Source organism: Cyprinodon variegatus, unplaced genomic scaffold (genome assembly GCF_000732505.1).
Source record: "Cyprinodon variegatus isolate N-32 unplaced genomic scaffold, C_variegatus-1.0 Scaffold786, whole genome shotgun sequence".
NCBI classification, from domain to species: domain Eukaryota; kingdom Metazoa; phylum Chordata; class Actinopteri; order Cyprinodontiformes; family Cyprinodontidae; genus Cyprinodon; species Cyprinodon variegatus.
In genome coordinates this window covers 129,877-148,044 of record NW_015151239.1, presented here as the reverse complement: position 1 = coordinate 148,044, position 18,168 = coordinate 129,877, and the positions used below count along the sequence as shown (strand labels likewise).

The 18,168-nt window shown below is 37.1% G+C and overlaps 2 protein-coding genes across 2 annotated transcripts in view; both read right to left on the bottom strand.

Annotated features, from left to right (window-relative positions):
- Positions 1-897: 897 nt before the first annotated feature.
- On the bottom strand, positions 898-9,508 carry tmem44 (transmembrane protein 44). Its single transcript, XM_015396260.1, has 10 exons — positions 9,296-9,508; positions 9,101-9,227; positions 8,937-9,027; positions 8,556-8,737; positions 6,651-6,737; positions 6,388-6,558; positions 5,947-6,093; positions 5,167-5,235; positions 4,936-5,079; positions 898-1,130 (listed from the first exon to the last, which is right to left on the bottom strand). The coding sequence occupies exons 1-10, from the start codon at positions 9,478-9,480 to the stop codon at positions 945-947; spliced, it is 1,389 nt and encodes a 462-aa protein (XP_015251746.1). The 5' UTR covers positions 9,481-9,508; the 3' UTR covers positions 898-944.
- Positions 9,509-13,561: 4,053 nt separating this feature from the next.
- lsg1 (large 60S subunit nuclear export GTPase 1) overlaps positions 13,562-18,168 on the bottom strand; it is a 13,047-nt gene continuing 8,440 nt past the window's right edge. Inside the window, exons 6-14 of the mRNA XM_015396256.1 lie at positions 18,037-18,097; positions 17,762-17,938; positions 17,279-17,593; positions 17,004-17,105; positions 16,778-16,921; positions 16,577-16,700; positions 16,415-16,494; positions 14,384-14,557; positions 13,562-14,299 (exon numbers count right to left, since the gene is read on the bottom strand). Of these exons, the coding sequence (XP_015251742.1) occupies positions 14,120-14,299; positions 14,384-14,557; positions 16,415-16,494; positions 16,577-16,700; positions 16,778-16,921; positions 17,004-17,105; positions 17,279-17,593; positions 17,762-17,938; positions 18,037-18,097 (1,357 nt within the window). The 3' untranslated portion in view covers positions 13,562-14,119. The remainder of the gene's footprint in view (positions 14,300-14,383; positions 14,558-16,414; positions 16,495-16,576; positions 16,701-16,777; positions 16,922-17,003; positions 17,106-17,278; positions 17,594-17,761; positions 17,939-18,036; positions 18,098-18,168) is intronic.

Below are 18,168 nucleotides of genomic sequence, written 5' to 3'. Positions count from 1 at the left end.
TTATAAATCTCTTTTAGATTTAGCGACTTTTCATATTTAATTTTGCTTTTTTAAACTTTATGACAAAACACATCAGCTACATCCTCCCTGCAGAATTTAGGGCCAAAACAGGTCAGCTATCTTCCAGATCACATTCTGTATCAAAAATCCTATTAACATTTTCTTGCATTATTTGCTAAATGAATAAAATTGATTTATATATAATCTTTTCTACAATAACCATCAAAGTAGGGTAAACATGTCTGAAACGAATCACTGTACAATATTCCAAACAACTTTCACTTTTAGGATTCCTCTGCTGAATTTGAAGTTTTCATGATATTTTAACCCTTTCATGCATCGTGATCACTACAGTGTACAGCTGTTTAAAAGTGTTTCTTTCTTTATATATATATATATATATATATGCGCCTTCAATTTTGGGCATTTATGCATATTGTCCATTCTAGTGGAAGCTATTGCATCATCCCATACAGAAAAATCCCATTCACCTCTGCTACTTCAGTTTCTACAGGGGGGTAGAGGAACCACTGTTCCAATAGAATACCATGTTACAACCTAAAAAGTAAATTACAACTATATCTATGCAAATACTTTAATTTTTTTAGAGTATAAAATGCAAAAAGTACACATAAGTGGAGTAGAATATTTCTTTATAGAATAAAAGTGTTTTCCATTCCCAAGGAGGTATGAACACACTAAGTGATAACATTGCGAGTTTATCATAGTTCATGCATGAGAGGGTTAATGATGAGCTGAACTTAAAAAAAAAAAAAAAAAAAAAACTTATGATGTGGCACTACAACTGATCTCAAACAGGTCATCTGAGGTAACTTTGTGTTATGTTGTGAACCATAAACTGCAATAAAATCACAGATAATCAACATTTGCTTTTGGTTTTATTCATGCCAAGCAGATTACACCAGATGTGTTTGTAGAGAAGCTCAGCTCATAGCAGAGCCGCTTTCCTTCGCAGAACACAGACTCTTCTGTGGAAGTCCAGCCATGGAGCAAACGCAGACACTGAAAGGCTTCGGGTTTGTAGGCCAGTCTTGCAGAGTGAACTCGTTCCCTTTCTGAGGTTTCGAGGCTGGTTTACTCCACTGTGTAACTGCAGCTTCAAAGTCCCACTGGAAAAACAGAATTACAGGAGGAAGGTTGTGTTATGCAATGTTCCTCCGGGTTACAATGCAGTGTAATAAGTAACAGCAGTTCTAGTCGGACAGTTTGACAATAACACGTCAATCCTTCGTTTAGAAATATGTCCTTACATAAGTAGTGACAGAACAATTTTGCACCATCCTTGCCCTTTGTAACCTGCCTATCCATTTTGTGAGGAATGGTTTTATTAAATATTTATTAAGGCTCAAGGAAAATCTTAAATGATTTTGTCTACTTTTCATGAAAAAAAAAAAAAACTATTGTCTACCCATTGAAGAGGAATAATTAAAACTCTACATTCATTTAGGAATATTGTAGCTCTTCAACTACGCAGGAACAATGCTAAAAGTTAATTTGTTACATTTTTTTCAATCTTGTATTTCAATTTTAGTAACTATAGCTTGATATTTCCCTTTCAGTTGGAATTATAAGCAATCTAAAACATAGAAAAAGAATTATAATTATAATCATACTTTTTAAAGAGTTATCACATCTTCAGCATGGTTGAATTCCTGAATGGTTGTGACTTAAAAACATTAGTGCTTCATCTTCAAATACACTATATTGTAAAAAAGGGTTTAATTATCTGTTGCCATGGACATTTGAACTTAATGAATATTCAATTTTTAATAGATATTTTATTATAAACAGCATCAGCCTTTCAGAGAAGGCTTTCCTCAAGGTTTAGGATTATTATTTACGCTGATTTTGAACCTTCCATAATTTCTAGGGTCCATCTTGCATTGGTGAGGTCAGACACTGATGTTGGACATGAAGGCAGCCTCTGCTCTAATTATCCATGAGATGTTTATCAGGTTCAGGTGAGGACTTTGTGCAGGTTAGTCAAGAGAATCCATAAACCTGTTCATGTTCCATGTCTTTCTTTCATTTGAAGTCAAAATGGAACTGATGAGGTCTTGCTAAAAGGCAGAAGAAAAAACCTCTCAGTTAATGGGGAGGCATGTAGCAAAAGCTTAAACCTTAATGGAAATCTGGGAGAATGTATCAGTATGTTAAAGCATTTAAAGGTTTCTTCCATCAAACTGGAGGCTTGAGAAGCAGACAAAAACTCAACCTCGTGTCTTGTGAACAAATCTTGCACCTGACATAATGCAGATAGGTAAATGCTGGTTTCCTAGCAACAGCCAAACCCAGAACTTACAGAACCTGAAGCATTTTACTTTCTATGGTAAAGCTTGAAAGCAGCTGGAAACATATTGCATAAAGATCTCCGTTACAAAACAAGAAAAAAAAAAAAAAGAGAAAAAAAAATATAGTGACACTCAAACTATTAATTGAACTTTTCTCTCTCATCATAAAATCAATACAATCTCTTCAGCTTTTGGAGAAGGCATAGGAAAGGACATGGCATTTCATAGTCTGAAGGTAGTAAAACCTAAAATAATCTTTGGTTAAAAACTTTCAGAAAATATCTGAAAATGATCTGGAATCTCAGCTACTTTTAAAAATAAACTTTAACTAATGCTTTTATTATCATGAAGCATTAGGTGAACACCTACAACACTGGAGGTTAAGTATTGTTCCAACACTGTTAAATTCCCGGCATGCAGGCATCAGACAAGAGACCATAAACATCTCCAAAAATAGCAGGGGGGTAACACTGGCCCCCTATAGACAAGCCAACCATTCTGCACCACTTCCTAAGCAGACAGACCCAGCCCTGTGGTGGTCTTTAATCAAAGATTTGTTACAGCAGAACAATTGGACCACAAAGCAGATCTCAAACAATTCCACCCATCGCTGAGGCCTTCAGCCTCACTCCCGCCAAGACGCAACACTCTGCAGAAATCTCAGAAACATTCAGGACATTAAACAATTTCATGCTGCTGGCAGCTGAAAAAAAGCTGGAAAATGCAAAAATAAATAGCCACTTCTTTTGGGCTGAAATTGTGCATAATGTTGAAACTAAACAGTATCCTATTCCAGTTCATTTGGCAGAGGGTTAAACATTGGAAGAAGTCATAGAGTTATGGAAACCTGCTCTACATTATGTTAGTAAATAAACAGCTTCTGTTAAGCTTAACAAGTGACTGCAAGTTTTAAAGAGGAGGAGATGAAGTCTTTGAATGTACTTTGGGTGGTTTCTGTTTAGACAGCAAATTAAAACACATACATATACATACATACACATTATATATATATATATATATATATATATATATATATATATAGTCATGCAATTTCAACAAAATATGAGCAGAAATATATTGTCAGCCATTTGACACAGGGGTGTTTTTTTTTTTCTTAGCAGTGCTCAGCAGAGTTGTAGTTTCATTGCATAATGGTTTTCTGCAGTGAACAGTTAAAACCCTGCTCTGCTTTTTGAACACATGCACAGATCCCTCAATAGTGTTCTAGGTTTTAACATGCTGACCAAGGTCTGCTTACCAGAACCTTTAATGACTGCCTTCTGACTTACTTCCCCTAAAGTCACATGTTAAACAGAGCACGAGTGATACACAGTCATCGCTTAGTCTGAAACTCTGAAAAGAAATGTCTTTTTTTTTTTTTTTTATAAAAATGCAGATGCTTTCTAAAGAAAATAATTAGGAAACTAAAAACCTGATCTAGAAGAAAATCTAATTGTTCAAAGGGTAAAATATTTGGTCAAATCCAACCAAAATCAAAGTTGGACCTTTTACTTCCTTAAGGCGGTAAGGTTGAGACACCATTCAAATTCAACTTAGGTGAAATAACAGTATCATTAGCAGTCTGACAATTATTTCCAATTATATTCAGGTGCAATCCGGACTTTATTTCTAATTTCCACAGGCTACCACCACCTTGTGGCACCTTGTAAGAAGTGCGCATTATGACAGCGTTTGAATAAATGTGATGTTTTGATATATGGCAACTCCTAAAAGTATTTATGCCGCATCCATGTTTCAGATTTGTCATGTTAAGCTCAATGTTAGCACAAAAATGTACATAACTAAGAGGTAGACAGAAAAGGTCACATAGTTTTTCAAAATGTTTTAAACATAAAATTAAACGGTAGTGTGAAAACAGCACTAAGAAGAAAGAAGTTTAAATTAGAAGTCCTGTTTGGATTGTGCTTTGCAGTGCACCAAGCCCTGGACAGTATCCAATGGGAGGACATGATGGTGGAAGCATCATGTGGATCGGCTGCTGCAGACTGGATTACAAAATTAGACTTATGGGGGTGATAATTTAATAAAAAAAAGAAAGAAAAAAAATGGTTAAAAAATAAAAAACTAAAAGCTTTAGCATCCACTTCAGTCTCCCAGACCCATTGTACCACAATGGTTAGCTGCATTCCTGCTCCTTCTCAGTTCAGTCATAAGACTGAATTGAATTTTGAGGTAATTCTCTGTTTTCTGATAGATAAAAAGGCACAATATCCAGTCACTAGATGTGAGAATCTGGTAGAAATGGACCCTTAAGGATCCAATTGGGGTGAATTTTAGAGAAATACTAAACCACAACACACTGAAGAAAAATGCTGAAGAACACTCATGCTTTTCTTATTTCACAATATGTTAAATACTTTGTGTTGGTCTATCATAACCCCCCCACCCAAAGAAAAATAAAATAAATAAATAAAAACACTGTTCATGGTTCTACCATGATGAGTTGTGGAAAGGTTTCATGGGTATTTTCATTGTTGCCAGACATCTGCAAAGGCATCTTGCTGGCTCAGTTATACACAATGAGGGCACAGAATGATGTCTTGAATGCCAGCTTTGATTGATCACGTCATACAGCTTATTTTTGTTAAGAAATCCCACCCACCTCCAGATCAGTGCTGTCTGATGAGGAGCTATAGGATGTATCAGAGGAGGAAAGGCCACCAGCTCTGACCACTCGCATCATCTTGTGAGGAAGTCTGCCATCTGACCCGTCTTTAGACAAAGTCACTTCTTTAAGGGAAAGAACCTGAGGAAATTTAAAGCAAAAACACACAGTAACAAGGATTTCAGGTTAGATTTAAGGCTCTTAACTCTGTATTAATGGAATATTTACCTTTGTTGTCTGCTGACCACTGACATCCATATACTGGCCCATCTCCATCAGCTTCTGAATGTTCCTTGTCTTTTTGAAAAGATTAAAAACTTTAATATTTTCCAAAAGACATGTAAAGAATTAACAGCACAGGTTTCATACAAACAACAGAACAATAACCTTTACTATGTGTATATATTTACAGGAATTTAGAAAATGTTAAATGTATGCATCCACTCTCTCATTTACTTTATGCGACGAAACCTAATTTGACAGGAATGCATTTAAATGCTCTGAAGTCTTTATATTATATTTATATTTTTATTTATAAAGCTTGCTTTATGCTCAAAACTGTGCCTGATATTTGCACAGGCTGACTCACAATCAGGCATTTTGATCAAGAAAACATAAATGAGTCTGACCCATTCCTTTTTGGAGAGAGAGGAAGTTGAAAAAATAGGATTTTATACCCCTCAAAAACTGTACCCTCGAACCCCGTTAAACCGATAAAGGGAAACCTAATAGTAAAAAAAGAGCGGCAGGTTAAGGAATTGCAGATATTAGGGGGGATTAGGGCATTGCACTTGGAATCTAGAGGTTCTGAGTTCGAGGCCCACTCCCACAGACTGCCACTCTGGGTCCCTGAGCAAAGCCCCTTAACCCCACACTGCTCCCCGGGCGCCGCACAATGGCGGCCCACTGCTCCCCAAAGAGATGGGTTAAATGCAGAGAGTTTATTTCATTGCTCTGTACTTGTGGCAGCGTAATGACAATAAAAAGCTGAAATTTTTTTTAACTTACTTTTGTCTGTGATGGTTTCTGCTGCTTTTTTTGCTGCTTTGTGCCAGAAGTATGTTCAGGGTGCAAGCCTAACAGTCTCTCCGTGTCAGGTGATAGTTTCAACATCTTCTGTCTGGTTCCGGTCTTGAACTGATGCATGACTACAATCTGACAATTCTGAGTTAAAAGCAAACATATCACAGCAAATGCATACAAATCCTTATTCCACAACTGTACAATAAACAAAATTTATGAACAAAAGTTAACCACATGGTTATTTAGTTTGTTTCATTAATTCTTAGGGATCAGACAGCTTTAGTTTGTGCCATGATGAAACAATCCCATCCACTATGTAGTCCTGTTTTTAGTCATAGTCATAGTTTAGGCATAGAACTGAAAAATATATTATCAAAAAATGAACAAAATTACAAATGGGTTTCAGACAATTGTGCAGAAGGATACCAGCAGGTCCAGGATGGCACAGCCAATGGACGACAGCAGCCACGGCATAACTCTGATGAGAAATACGAACCGTATATCATAGAGGAGGATGGCTGCAGCATAGAGGGCACCAGATATGGAGGAAAGAAGTTCAGAGAAAACGGACATCTGAGTAACCTTCTGTCCGTTCCTCTAATGGAAACAAAAACATTTTTGCACCAAAATAATTAATAAAAACAAAATTCTCTAGAATATACTCTGGTACCAGTGGGGTTGTCACTTACTTCTGTACAGAGTGTAGGGAGCCTGGAGGTCCAGGCAATGATACAGGCCAGCAGACCCAGGATGTAACCAAGAATTTCTTTGTTGTCCTTTGGAAAGAGGAAAAATATTACCTATTGAAACTACAAATAAAATGCTTTTCAACTCCAAAGATGGAATAAAAGGTTTGTATTTGAATCGAGCTTTGAATTTAGTTTTTGACATGCAATCAATCACAAAAATAGAATAGTTCCCATTTCATCAACTTAGTCTCATAAAAAAACATAAATAACATATTTTAATTAGACAAAATATTTTAAATCAAGGTCTTTTGCCCAAAGAGTACCTCATGGTGAAAAGTTGGTGCATCTCTCCTAATATGTATCAGCTCTTTACTTGTGTTTTCCTTGATTTTACGTTACTGCTGCACCCTAAATGCTCCAGGGAACGTTATCACAGATCCTTCCTCCCAGCAGCTGCAAGACTTGATAACCATCACGGTTCTCAACGACCTTAATAAGTTGTTACATTCATGCTGATTTTTGCACAGCTTTCTACTTAGTCACTTAAATAACAAGCTGATGTTATTTTGTACATCTATTTATGGGGTTGCTGCCATTTTTACATATCCACCAATTTAAAAATATCAACAGCTGCATACTGATTATTCTCCATTTGCACAGAATAGAATAAAATTCAACTTTATTGTCTTTGCACTGTCACCAGTACAAAGCAACGAAATGTGGTTTGCATCCATCCAGAAGTGCTATACAGGATATAAATATTATTACAAGTGTATGTACACGCAAAAAGTAATAGTTAGGGACTGTAAAAAGTTGTGTATAAATATAAATATAAATAAATATAAATATAGGATTTATATTGTACAAAATCCTGTACAGTACAGTATTTGTTTATTTTTTCAACTCTGTCACTTATTCTATTATTTTAAGACACTTTTTAAGGTCCACATTTGTGTGAAAAATTTTGCTGTAATGATTTTGCTGCTGTAACACCACAATTTTCCCCATTGTGGGACAATATAGGGATGTTCTGTTCTATTCTCTTCCATTCTATTCTATGTAAACCAAAAACTCCAATGTGTTTATTTTGGATTTTATATATCACACGACACAATTCAAATTGGTGCAAACTTTCTTTTTCCAAACAGTTTTAGAAATAAAATATGAAGATAGAGAACAGCTTTTAGGCGGAGGAGCTACAGGTGGTACAATCTGCTGACAGAAGAACGTATGTTAACTCTAGAAATTGGGCCTTTAGGGAAGAATTTGAATTACTGAACAATTGCAGAAAGAAATCCACTTTGCAATATGCCACGATTCATGTGGTGACTAAACAATAAGGTGAAAAAGGTGCTTTGGTCAAACGAGACCAAAAGCACCTTATTTCACTAAAGTTTGTTTATGTTTGATGCATCACAGAGTGAAGCATAAACCAGCCTTAACACATCATCCCTAACAAATAACATGGAAGTGGCTCCATCATGGTGAGATAATGTTTTTGACATATTGGGGTAATACACATACACAGCATGGTTTTTACTTGAGTATTTAACATATTTTTTTTTGTTTTTGAATGTAAATTACTTTCCTTCCATTTGTGCTATTTTTTTTTCTTACCACAGAAAACAAAAGTTAATCCTTAGGAGTTTATAATTTTTAAAGCAGAAAATGGGAACAAAGATCAAGGTTTCTAATTATGTTTGGTGCGCATTGCATAACAACTGCATTCTATACTACTGATACTGTTCACCAAAGTTTTTCTTCTGTTGTCCATCCAGGTTTTCTTTTCTGTAAGTGTCCACTACTCAGAATGCAACAAGAAAAACAACCGTCTGCCCCTGCGTGTTGAGCGTTTCCTTGTTAGATTGCACAAACCATCACAGACATCCATCTCTACAACTTCACCATTATAGGGTTCCAACTTGAGAGCTGCATGAAGCTGTGCATTAGCCTCCTTCCACCAACAGGCCTGAGCGCTGGAGGATCATCAACTCTGGACCTCAGAAACCCTCCAGCAACCACCATCAGCACACCTACAGCAAAGATTTGCTGTCTCCTGCGCTTCTTCATCGCCCTCAGCCTCCGCTCTGCAGGAGAACACCAGGACACAGATGATCCATTCATTTGTGTGTTTATCAAGAAGTTAACAGATAACGTTTCCTTTCAGCTTTTCCCTACACAGCCTGGCCTACTTTACACATCCTGAGCTATGAAGGCACAATTTTATTTTGCATACCGTTATCAGGTCATAATGCTTGGAAAAGATGGAGCTTTATCTTGACCTACGTGTTTGGGAGCTCCAGCACAGGAACACTGGAAGGCAGCACAGGATGCAGTGCACAGCATCCTTCACAGCAGCAAAAGCCCCCATAAAAATCTAAGGACATATATAATTTAATCCAGATTAAAATCATGCATGGATCATGTGTTTTAATCTAAAACTATGTTACCTGTATGTGCAGCTGCCTGGACAGAACTGCTCCCACAGTGTTGCACAGGTTACCCAGAAAGCAGTAGAATACCATGATGGTTTCAGGTGAGTTTTCCCCTCTTGATTTACAACTCTGGCACGCGACCCTGAAACAGAGAGGTGTGGGGTTATTGGCAGATTGGCTCCCCTTTAAATCCCCGGGGTGTAGACTTACAGGAGAGAGGAGAGCAGCAGCAGGAGGGCAGAGAGCAGGGTGAGAGCAGCGGGGACGCACGGTTTGTGCGCGTCTGGAGACAAACAGGTGGCGACGGAATGAAGCCAGAAAGCACCGAGGCTGGAGAGGAAGTGATCGGAGCTTCCTCTGAGCTGATCATCGGTGATCGAAACACCTTCATCCATTTTCCCTGCAAACTGCTCCGCAGTCTGCGAACTGTCGCCCTTCTCCATGCAACTGAGACGCTCCACTAACAGGCAGCAGGAGGAACCTGAGGAAGGGCTGGTTACCTGTGACGCACCTGCTCATTAAGGATCTGAACCAATTACCGGAAAAGCAAAGAAGATTAATCGTTTGACTAGAAACTAATGCAGCTCTCTAGCAGTTATTGGCCTTTTCAGAGAATATTGAGTTTAAAATGCATTTAAAACTTTTTTTATTATTTATTTTAAAGCAGCGGTTTGATGTCAGTCTATAGACAATGACATGCGTTTTCCCCAATACATTAAAAAGGGATGTTTTTTTTTTACAGAAAAATAAAAAAAAAACTTAAAGATAGACGATAGATTACAAAAACTGGTAGCACATGTTTGGTGCTTAATCTACCTTTACACCTTTAAAGCCTGAACCATGACATAATTGACAAAAAATAAAGAAATTCAGTGAATTTTATGACAAATTAAATAAAAAAAGCATATATTTGGAATAAAAAAAAAGATTTTAAATTAGATAATTTATTTATATCAGTTATCATACATGAGGTATTTCTGTATAATCATTTGCACGTTTTCAGTTCACTGTAAAAGTGTATGTCAGGTTTTCTGATGTCTTTTTGTTTCTTTGAAAGTGAATTTTAAGACCATAATGGATGTCAGAAGCAATACTTTTTTGATTTAGTTTTTTTCTGTTGTCGAAATTAATTAAAAAAAAAAAGGGGAAAAAAATCTAACATTTTTGTTGCATTAACACGACTTAAACTTTTTGTGCAATCAGTTTCCCAGCTGGACTGAGTAAATATGCTACAGTTTTAAGTTATTTAGAAAATAACAATTGAATTCTATTTGAATATGAACATATCACACTTAAAAAAAAAAAGAATAAATCCAGCATTTTAGTATAAAATAAATGGTTTAAGTTAACTCATACCAAATAAAATGCGTAAATAGACGTCATCCATTAGAGTTACCGTATAATAATTGCTTTATGTTCTTAGACTCCAATTAATTGATTAAAAACACTAAAATAATTTGAGTTTCATAACTATAATTTCATAACAAATAATTTTAATTAAGTTAACTTGTCAGGTTTGAGAGTGAACATGGAAGATTTATGTGGTTATACAAAGAAAATTACATTCTACATCACTATCAACTGGATATTATCATACAAGGAAAAGTCAAACAGAGCGCTTCATATCAGAGGTTATCACAGAACTAGCAAATAATATTTTATTATTTTATTTTTTTACCAGATGGGAAACTTTATCAACCAAATTTTCAACCCTCATGATTTTATGTGGTCTGTGTGTTGCTGCAGAGGTGTCCCAGCTTTTCACCTCTCATATCTAAGATGTGCCGAGGCTGAAAGTCATCAGGTGTGGAGGAGGATGGCAGTACAGAAGCTTGCCCTGATATGAGAGTTGGAAACATCAACAGGAGCAAAATGTTTCAAAAATAATAAAGACAAAAAGAAGAAAATCAGTTTTTGAAACACAAGGTGCTTGTGGATGAAAGGAGGAATGGTGAGATGTTTACATTCCTGATTTCACAAACAGTCCCACGATCAAGAAACTGGGCTCATATCAGAGTAATTTCTAAATTTGTTTTTTACAGAACAACACAAAGTACTGCTTAACTGTAAGGGAAAGGCAACTTGTGAAATGAAAATCTGCAATGTGTGGTTTGCATCTGCAGGGACAGTGAGCTTGGTCATAGACATTCAGAGGGACTATTAGTAGCAGGGGTTGTGCTGCCACAGAGCACCAGCACTAGACATAGAAGCAGAACCACAGGCAATGGGTTTAGATTAGAGCAGAGGCATCACTAAGGTTTAAGGACGGGGGGACTTAAGTCCTCACTTGATGCAAAGGATGTAAATGGATGTAGCTTTCTGTACACAATTTCTCAAACAGCCAACAAAATCTGGGAAGCTGCTTTCCCACTATTTGGACAGATTAAACAACAATACTTTATTTTGTAAACCTTTATTAATTGACTTTCAATACAAAAAAACAAAAACCAAACAGGCACTATGTTGGTTGATCTGTTGTTTGTTCCCAAATATTTTGAAGTTACACAGTTCACATTTTCGGCCCAAAATATGATTAAGACAGTGGGAATTTAAAGCCCTAAAAATATTATTTAAAAGAAAAAAAGTTTTCCATTGTAAAAAAAAAAAAAATCCATCATTTATTGGGCCCTAAGACCTTTAACTGATTTCCTGAGACCTGATAACTTCCTAAAATGTTTACTGTTTTGCTTATGTGCAATGTACCAGTGGAAGCTTCCAAGTCTGACTTTTCTGAATGAGATTTATGAAATACCCCTCTGGTTAAGAGCCACCTGCAGAAAACCGAAGTAAAGTTATTAAATGGTGAGCACAAAGCCCCGACTTGGGTCCCATTGAAAACCTGAGTGGTACACCAATGACCAGGGTCCATTCTAGAACCCAATTAAATCTGCAAGAGCTTGAAATTGTTTTTTTAAGGAAAGGTGGGCTGGGATTCCTCTAAAATGTGTCACAGTTACAATCTACAAAAAATCATTAGATGCTGTTATTCAGCAAAGGGGATATGCAATTGACCATTAGCATTAGGGGTGCTGATAATTCTGACTCTGAAAGTTTTTATGAAATAATTTGGGTTTGAGGTTCAAAAGGATATAAAATAAGGATCCTAAATAAAACAGATATTTGGAAAAGCTGCTGTGAAATTTATTAGTCTGCTTAACATGTGGGTTCAAGAGATGTTTTTTTTAATAAACATTGTGATGTGATTTCATTTTGCACTCAGTTTGTCATGAATCTATGTTTCCCCTTTTCCAAGGCTTGAACAAGAGACCGCTGGTGAGAATTGGTTTTATTGTCAGCAACCACTTTCCTGTTTTCCTTCCTGGCCAACAGGAATTAATCCCAACTGTTGAGATAGTGGCTCTTGCAATCATTAATGGTGTTTGAAGTGTTATTGCCACATCACTGACACCGTACAGTCATGGCAAACAGCAGTTCACTTACCTGTTTCTGAAACTTAAAATAATTTTTTTTTTCCACTTCTTTACATCCCTTTTCTGGCAGACTCATGCAGCATGACCCACTGGCGATGCAAATATGATCCTCAATCATTTGTCACAAAAAAGTACCTTTTATATCAGTTATGAAGTTTTACAGCTAATATTGACATGCTGATAAGATCATGCATCCCCAATAAATATGGATGATTCATACTGATAAGGGGGAAAATAGACAGAAATGTCATTACTTTAATGACCATGTATGCATCTCCTGGAAATGGATTTAATCTTTTCCAAAGTATCACAAATAGAATGTTTTTAGAAAGTAGTTTTTTTGCGTGTGGAAGTGACCCAAATATGGGACCAAAAGCGAACAACTGAAACAAGAAGTCAAAATCTAGCTTATTATCTAAGGAGACTAAGTATTGAGAGAAGTTGGATTATTAACTTAAAAGAAAATTGGTGGGTGCAAATCCAAAAGAGAAAAAGGACTGGATTGATGGGTGCACCATTCTAGAGTAAGAAAAAAAAACAAAACAAAACACATCACTCTGGTTTTTTTTTCTTTTCTTTTGTGAACAAGGATAACTAAGTGTTTTGGTCACATGCTGTCATCAGTTTACTCAGGTCACGTTTGAGAGGTTGGACTAATTGATTTAGGGATGCAGCAATTCCCAACATGATCACCTCTTCAACATAAGTTATTCAAAGAAACATTGTTTTTGACTCTGCCTTTTATGGAAGCAGCAGGTGCATCCTAATCTATTTGATATTTTCTTTATGCTGTTAGTATAGTCTGAAATGGCAGTGATTTCGTTTTATCATTAAACCGCTGCCTTTGCAGGGAGATCAATCAAATTTTCTGCATTTTTTTTTCCTCTGTATCTTCACTAACTGAATCCTGTTGTGTGACAAAAAACAGAATCAAATCCTCCATTACTGCCTTGGTTCAGCTGGACCAGGAACCAAGGCTTGGTTTAAATGAAAGCAAAATCACGGTCTTCAAACAATAAATCTGAACAAAATAAATTTATGTTGTCACATCTGTTTTAATTTCAGCACTGAAAAATATATACCTTACGTAATCAGATTCCAATAAATCTTTAAAAAAAAGCAGTGAATTGAGCTAAAATGGTGTTCTCATCGAGCCTCCACTCCAGACGTTGCAGTCTGCTGCAAAATATTGACAGACACATTTTTCTTTAGCAGTCACTGCCTGTTTTTGCACCATAGTTATGGAAGTCACTGACAACAGTGTTACACTGGACGTGCACTTCAGTCGTGTCGTGAGAAGACACTGCAGGTCAAAGGGAACCTTTCCTAATTATGTAAAAAAAAAAAAAAAGGATATATGCAAGCGACATGAAAATATTCTAAATATTTGGTGCTTCAACTCCAATCAACAACACAGTCCAAGTCATAAATGATTTCAACCATTTCTATCTGAATATAATATTAAGCAGCTCAGATCAAGACCTCATCCATATTCGCAGATGAGAGGCATCTGTGCATCTACATCAGAGACCTTAAGAGATTATTCATATTTTACTTTATTCCATTTGAAATCAGATGGTTAAAAGCAAAGTCCAGACAATCATCACGCGTCCAGATGCTTTGTAACCCGCCGGAGTTTCTCCTTCTTGTTTCTGTTGCTGTGTTTTTTCCAGGGCTTTTCTCCCGTTGCCTCTGATTGGGAGCTGACTGGTCCAACTGGTCCACTTCCTGGTTTGTAGCCCATGATGGTTTTGACTCCTTTTGTGAGTGCCCGGACATTATCCTACAAGGAAGAGCCCATCAAAGGTAGAAAACGTTTTTCCTCAAACAGATTATTGGTGCTAATGATCAGAGCATTTATTCTTACCTGATGGAAGAAGTTTTTATCAACAACATTTTCAATCCTCTTGATTTTCTGTGGTCTGTTTGTTACTGCGGAGATGTCCCCATTTTCAGAGTCTCTTTTCTGGAATTTGCTGTGCCGAGGCTGAAAGTCTTCAGGATTAATGTGTGGAGGAGGATGGCAGTACAGAAGCTTGCCCTGTAGGGAGTAAACAGACAGGAACAGCAGGGTGTTTCAGAAATTATTGAGGACAAAAAAAGGAAAATACATTTTTAATATAAAGTACCTGCGGGTAAAAAGAGGAACTTAGAAAAACAATAAGTTGTTCTGATTCCCGCCAAGTAAGACTTTTATCTTCATGAGGGCCAGAGCTTTTATTTACAGAGAACACTAAAACCAAAAGTAGCTTTAATGACGTAATTGTAAGAAAAATCTTACATTTTTCCCCCCTAAGGTAAGACAAATATATCAGAAAGATCAGCAAGGAGAACTTTTAGAAAATCTAAGAGTATCACAAGCAGAGAAGACCACCACATAAACACTGTGATAATTAAGCACATAAACAACTATAACCAACTATTTATATAAACATATATAAATATGGAGATAAAATCAACTTTATCTTCCCCACAGGGGGAAATTAAATAGTTTCAGCTGCTGGATGGGTTAAAGGGGTGTGTGCCCTTAGTAACATAATTTTAGAGAGGATAAATAAATAGTGGGAAAATGTAGAATAACCAAAAAAGAATAGCAAAAATACATATTTATAAAATATATTTCTATCTCTTTCATGGTGTGGCGATCATGGTACATTTCAAACAGGAACTTTGATGGAACGCCGCATTTGCCCTGTCCCTCTGGGTCTCTTGGCACCAACAACTATGATGGCTTTTTTTCCACTTTTTGTCTGGGGTTGGGGTTATGTTTTTGCTTTTTGCGCAGAGTGAGTTGTACTTTAAGGAGTAAAGATTAAAAAATAAATTGATAAGTAAAAGCAAAACTAAAATATATGCATATATGCAGACTCTAGAAGGAGTGCAATGATAGATTGTGCATAAAGTCAGTAGCCATCAGTTTTTTGCTTGCTGTTTTGCCCTAATTAGCCTTGCTTTGCAGCACACATTGATTCTGACTTTCCAGGTTTCACTGAAAAGCATAGAAAAAGATGCACAGACTCAGCCAGCAAACCTCTTCAAAACCTTGTTCACAGTAGACTAGTTAATCTGTCAACGCATCTCTATTCTCCTACTACAGCTGAGCAAATAGCAGGACTGCTGGTCCATCCAGTCGGGTCTAGCACACCTTTTTTTATTCCTCTTGCCAAATCAAACAGCTTTATACAAGAAGGAAATCACAGTAAGCTTTTGACAGGCAAGTGTCCACATTGAAATCAAATAGTCATAAAATGATCAGCATGTTGAGCAAATTTAAATCACGATTAGCATGTGGATGAGATACAGTCAAACATTTTGATGCTGTGTGAAAATCATTTAAAAAGCCAAGTTTCATCATCGTGACCTACCGTACATCTATTTTCTCTGGCTGTTGCATTTGTAGTTTAGATATAAAGCAACCGATTAGATCACTCGCAACAGCTGCAGTTGGAATGTAAAAAGTTAAATAAAACTGTTATTAAAACTTCATGTTTAGGAAAGATTCTCTTGATACAAGACAAAACAGCTTTTAAGAAAATGGACGTTTATCAAATAAGCATTAATCAAAGATCAATCAACTTTAGATTCATTAACCAATGGATAACTAAAATCCCAAATAAACAAGTGTTGTTGCTAAGCAACTCCATGATTCTTCAGTCTGATAATCAAATTGATATCAGATTCCAAAACATGGAGGGAGACTATTTAATGTTGGCAGTAGCCTTTAGGGGGCTAAACTTGGAAGTTACAGGTCTATTGCCTCTAGTGGATAGAAGTGCACTCTTACCCATGGCATGGTCTGTCATTTTTGTTTTAACAGTTTAATGCATCATCCTAGAATCTGATTCCTGTAAGTGCATTTAAATGAACTTTCTTAAATTCAACAAACAGTAAAACTCACATTGACATAATCCTTGAGGATGTACCTAGCTGACCTGGGCTGATCCGGCTGGCCGTGGGCGGTCATAAAACCTCTCATATCTGCAAAAATAATAAAGAATAACTCTGTAAAATCATTTTTTTTATTTCCTACAGAAAAGCATGAAACATGTGATGATCTTACATCCATATGCGGTCAGTAACTCCTCAGAGGTGGGGGGCCTGTCGGGGTCTTCGTCTTCTCGTGGTCTAATGATGTTGATGCCATAGGTACATTCTAACACATGTCGAGGGATTGTCTGACATATGTGACAAATCCATTAAGGTCTAAACGAACAGCTCAATTAGACTCAACAGCAACATAAAATCATTCAGGAAAGGATATCAGGGACGCTGCAGGTACATGATCCCTCATCTGGTCAATGGGCAGAATCCCAGAGCAGATCATCTCAGCTTTGGTAGAAACAAACGAGGGCATCACCAGGCCGGGGCAGTCACACAGACAAAGACCTGGCTCCACATAAAGAGTCTGAGAAGAGATTGAAATGGTCTAACTTTAGCTTCTGACAGAATGCATATGAAAGGAGTTTGATTAAGGATTAGATCCATACCTGAAAGTGCTTAGTGTGTCCTGGTGTGGCTGAAACCGACACCTTTTTGTTCCTCAAAATAGTGTTGATGGTGGAGCTCTTTCCAACATTAGGGTACCCAACCTTTTGAACAAAACACTAACTTATTTAATCTATTTCACAGATGCTTTCATGCGCAATAAAATAAAGGCTCCAAATATTTTAAAGGCACAATTTACACTCTAAGTAAAGAAACACATCAACCCAAAAGGAAAAATATATTCTCTTCCTAAAACCAAAGTCAGAGTTTCACCCACCAGTCCTACTGTCAGCTGTCCTTCTTTACACTTGGAACCTTTGTGTGTCGCTTTAAATATTTCCAAGAGCTCATCTTTGTGTTGCAGTCGGCTGGAGTTGTGGAAGGAATCACCAGAGGATCCTCCTTCAGCTTCCTCCTCGCCCTCTGAGCAGGTCTGCCAGTCCTCTTCATCAAGGGTTATGTTGTCATCCAGCTCTTCTTCAACACTCTGTTCTTCTTCTCGCTCTTCCTTTTTGTTCACGTCTGCACTGTGTGGAGAATCACCTCCCTCTGAATCACTCTCTACACTTTCTGGATCATCAACTTCCATGCCCTGAGAGAAAGAACTCATGGTCAAGCTACTGAGTTTAAAGAGAACAAGAAAAAGACAGATTTACCCTCCCCAGAACCAGCTCAAACCTATCAATGTGTGGAATACAACCAACATCCATATCAAAGCAGACCAAAAGTATTCAACTTTATTTAAGTAATTTCCCCTCACCTTTTCCTCTGCATCCAGCCTGTTACTTTCAGCCAAGGCAGACCAGAAAACAGCCCTGAGTCCCTCCTTCTCAAAATACTTTGCCCAGGCCTTCCGCTGCTCCCGGGTCAAAAGGTCTGCCTTGTTCACCAGCAGCATGTTTACCTTTTCTGGCGACACCTCTTTCACATATGCCTCCTGTTGGCAAAGTAGAACAGTATTACAGCCCTGTGATCAGAATGGTGCGATTCCGTTCTATATCGATCTAACACGATGTGGATTAAAAGAGGCCTTACCAGGTCGGCACATCTGAACAGCAGAGGATTCCTGGCATCCACGATCTGAACGACGATGTCACTGAAGAAAAACATAAGACATTAGTCCTCATAGCGAGAGCATACTATTACCCCGTTTACACTACCCTTAAA

Coding starts and splice junctions, on each gene's coding strand:
- tmem44 (XM_015396260.1), bottom strand. CDS start 9,480: ATGGATGAAGGTGTTTCGATCACCGATGATCAGCTCAGAGGAAGCTCC. Junction 9,228..9,295: donor CTGCTGCTCTCCTCTCTCCT/GTAAGTCTACAC, acceptor TCTCTGTTTCAG/GGTCGCGTGCCAGAGTTGTA. Junction 9,028..9,100: donor CCAGGCAGCTGCACATACAG/GTAACATAGTTT, acceptor ATATGTCCTTAG/ATTTTTATGGGGGCTTTTGC.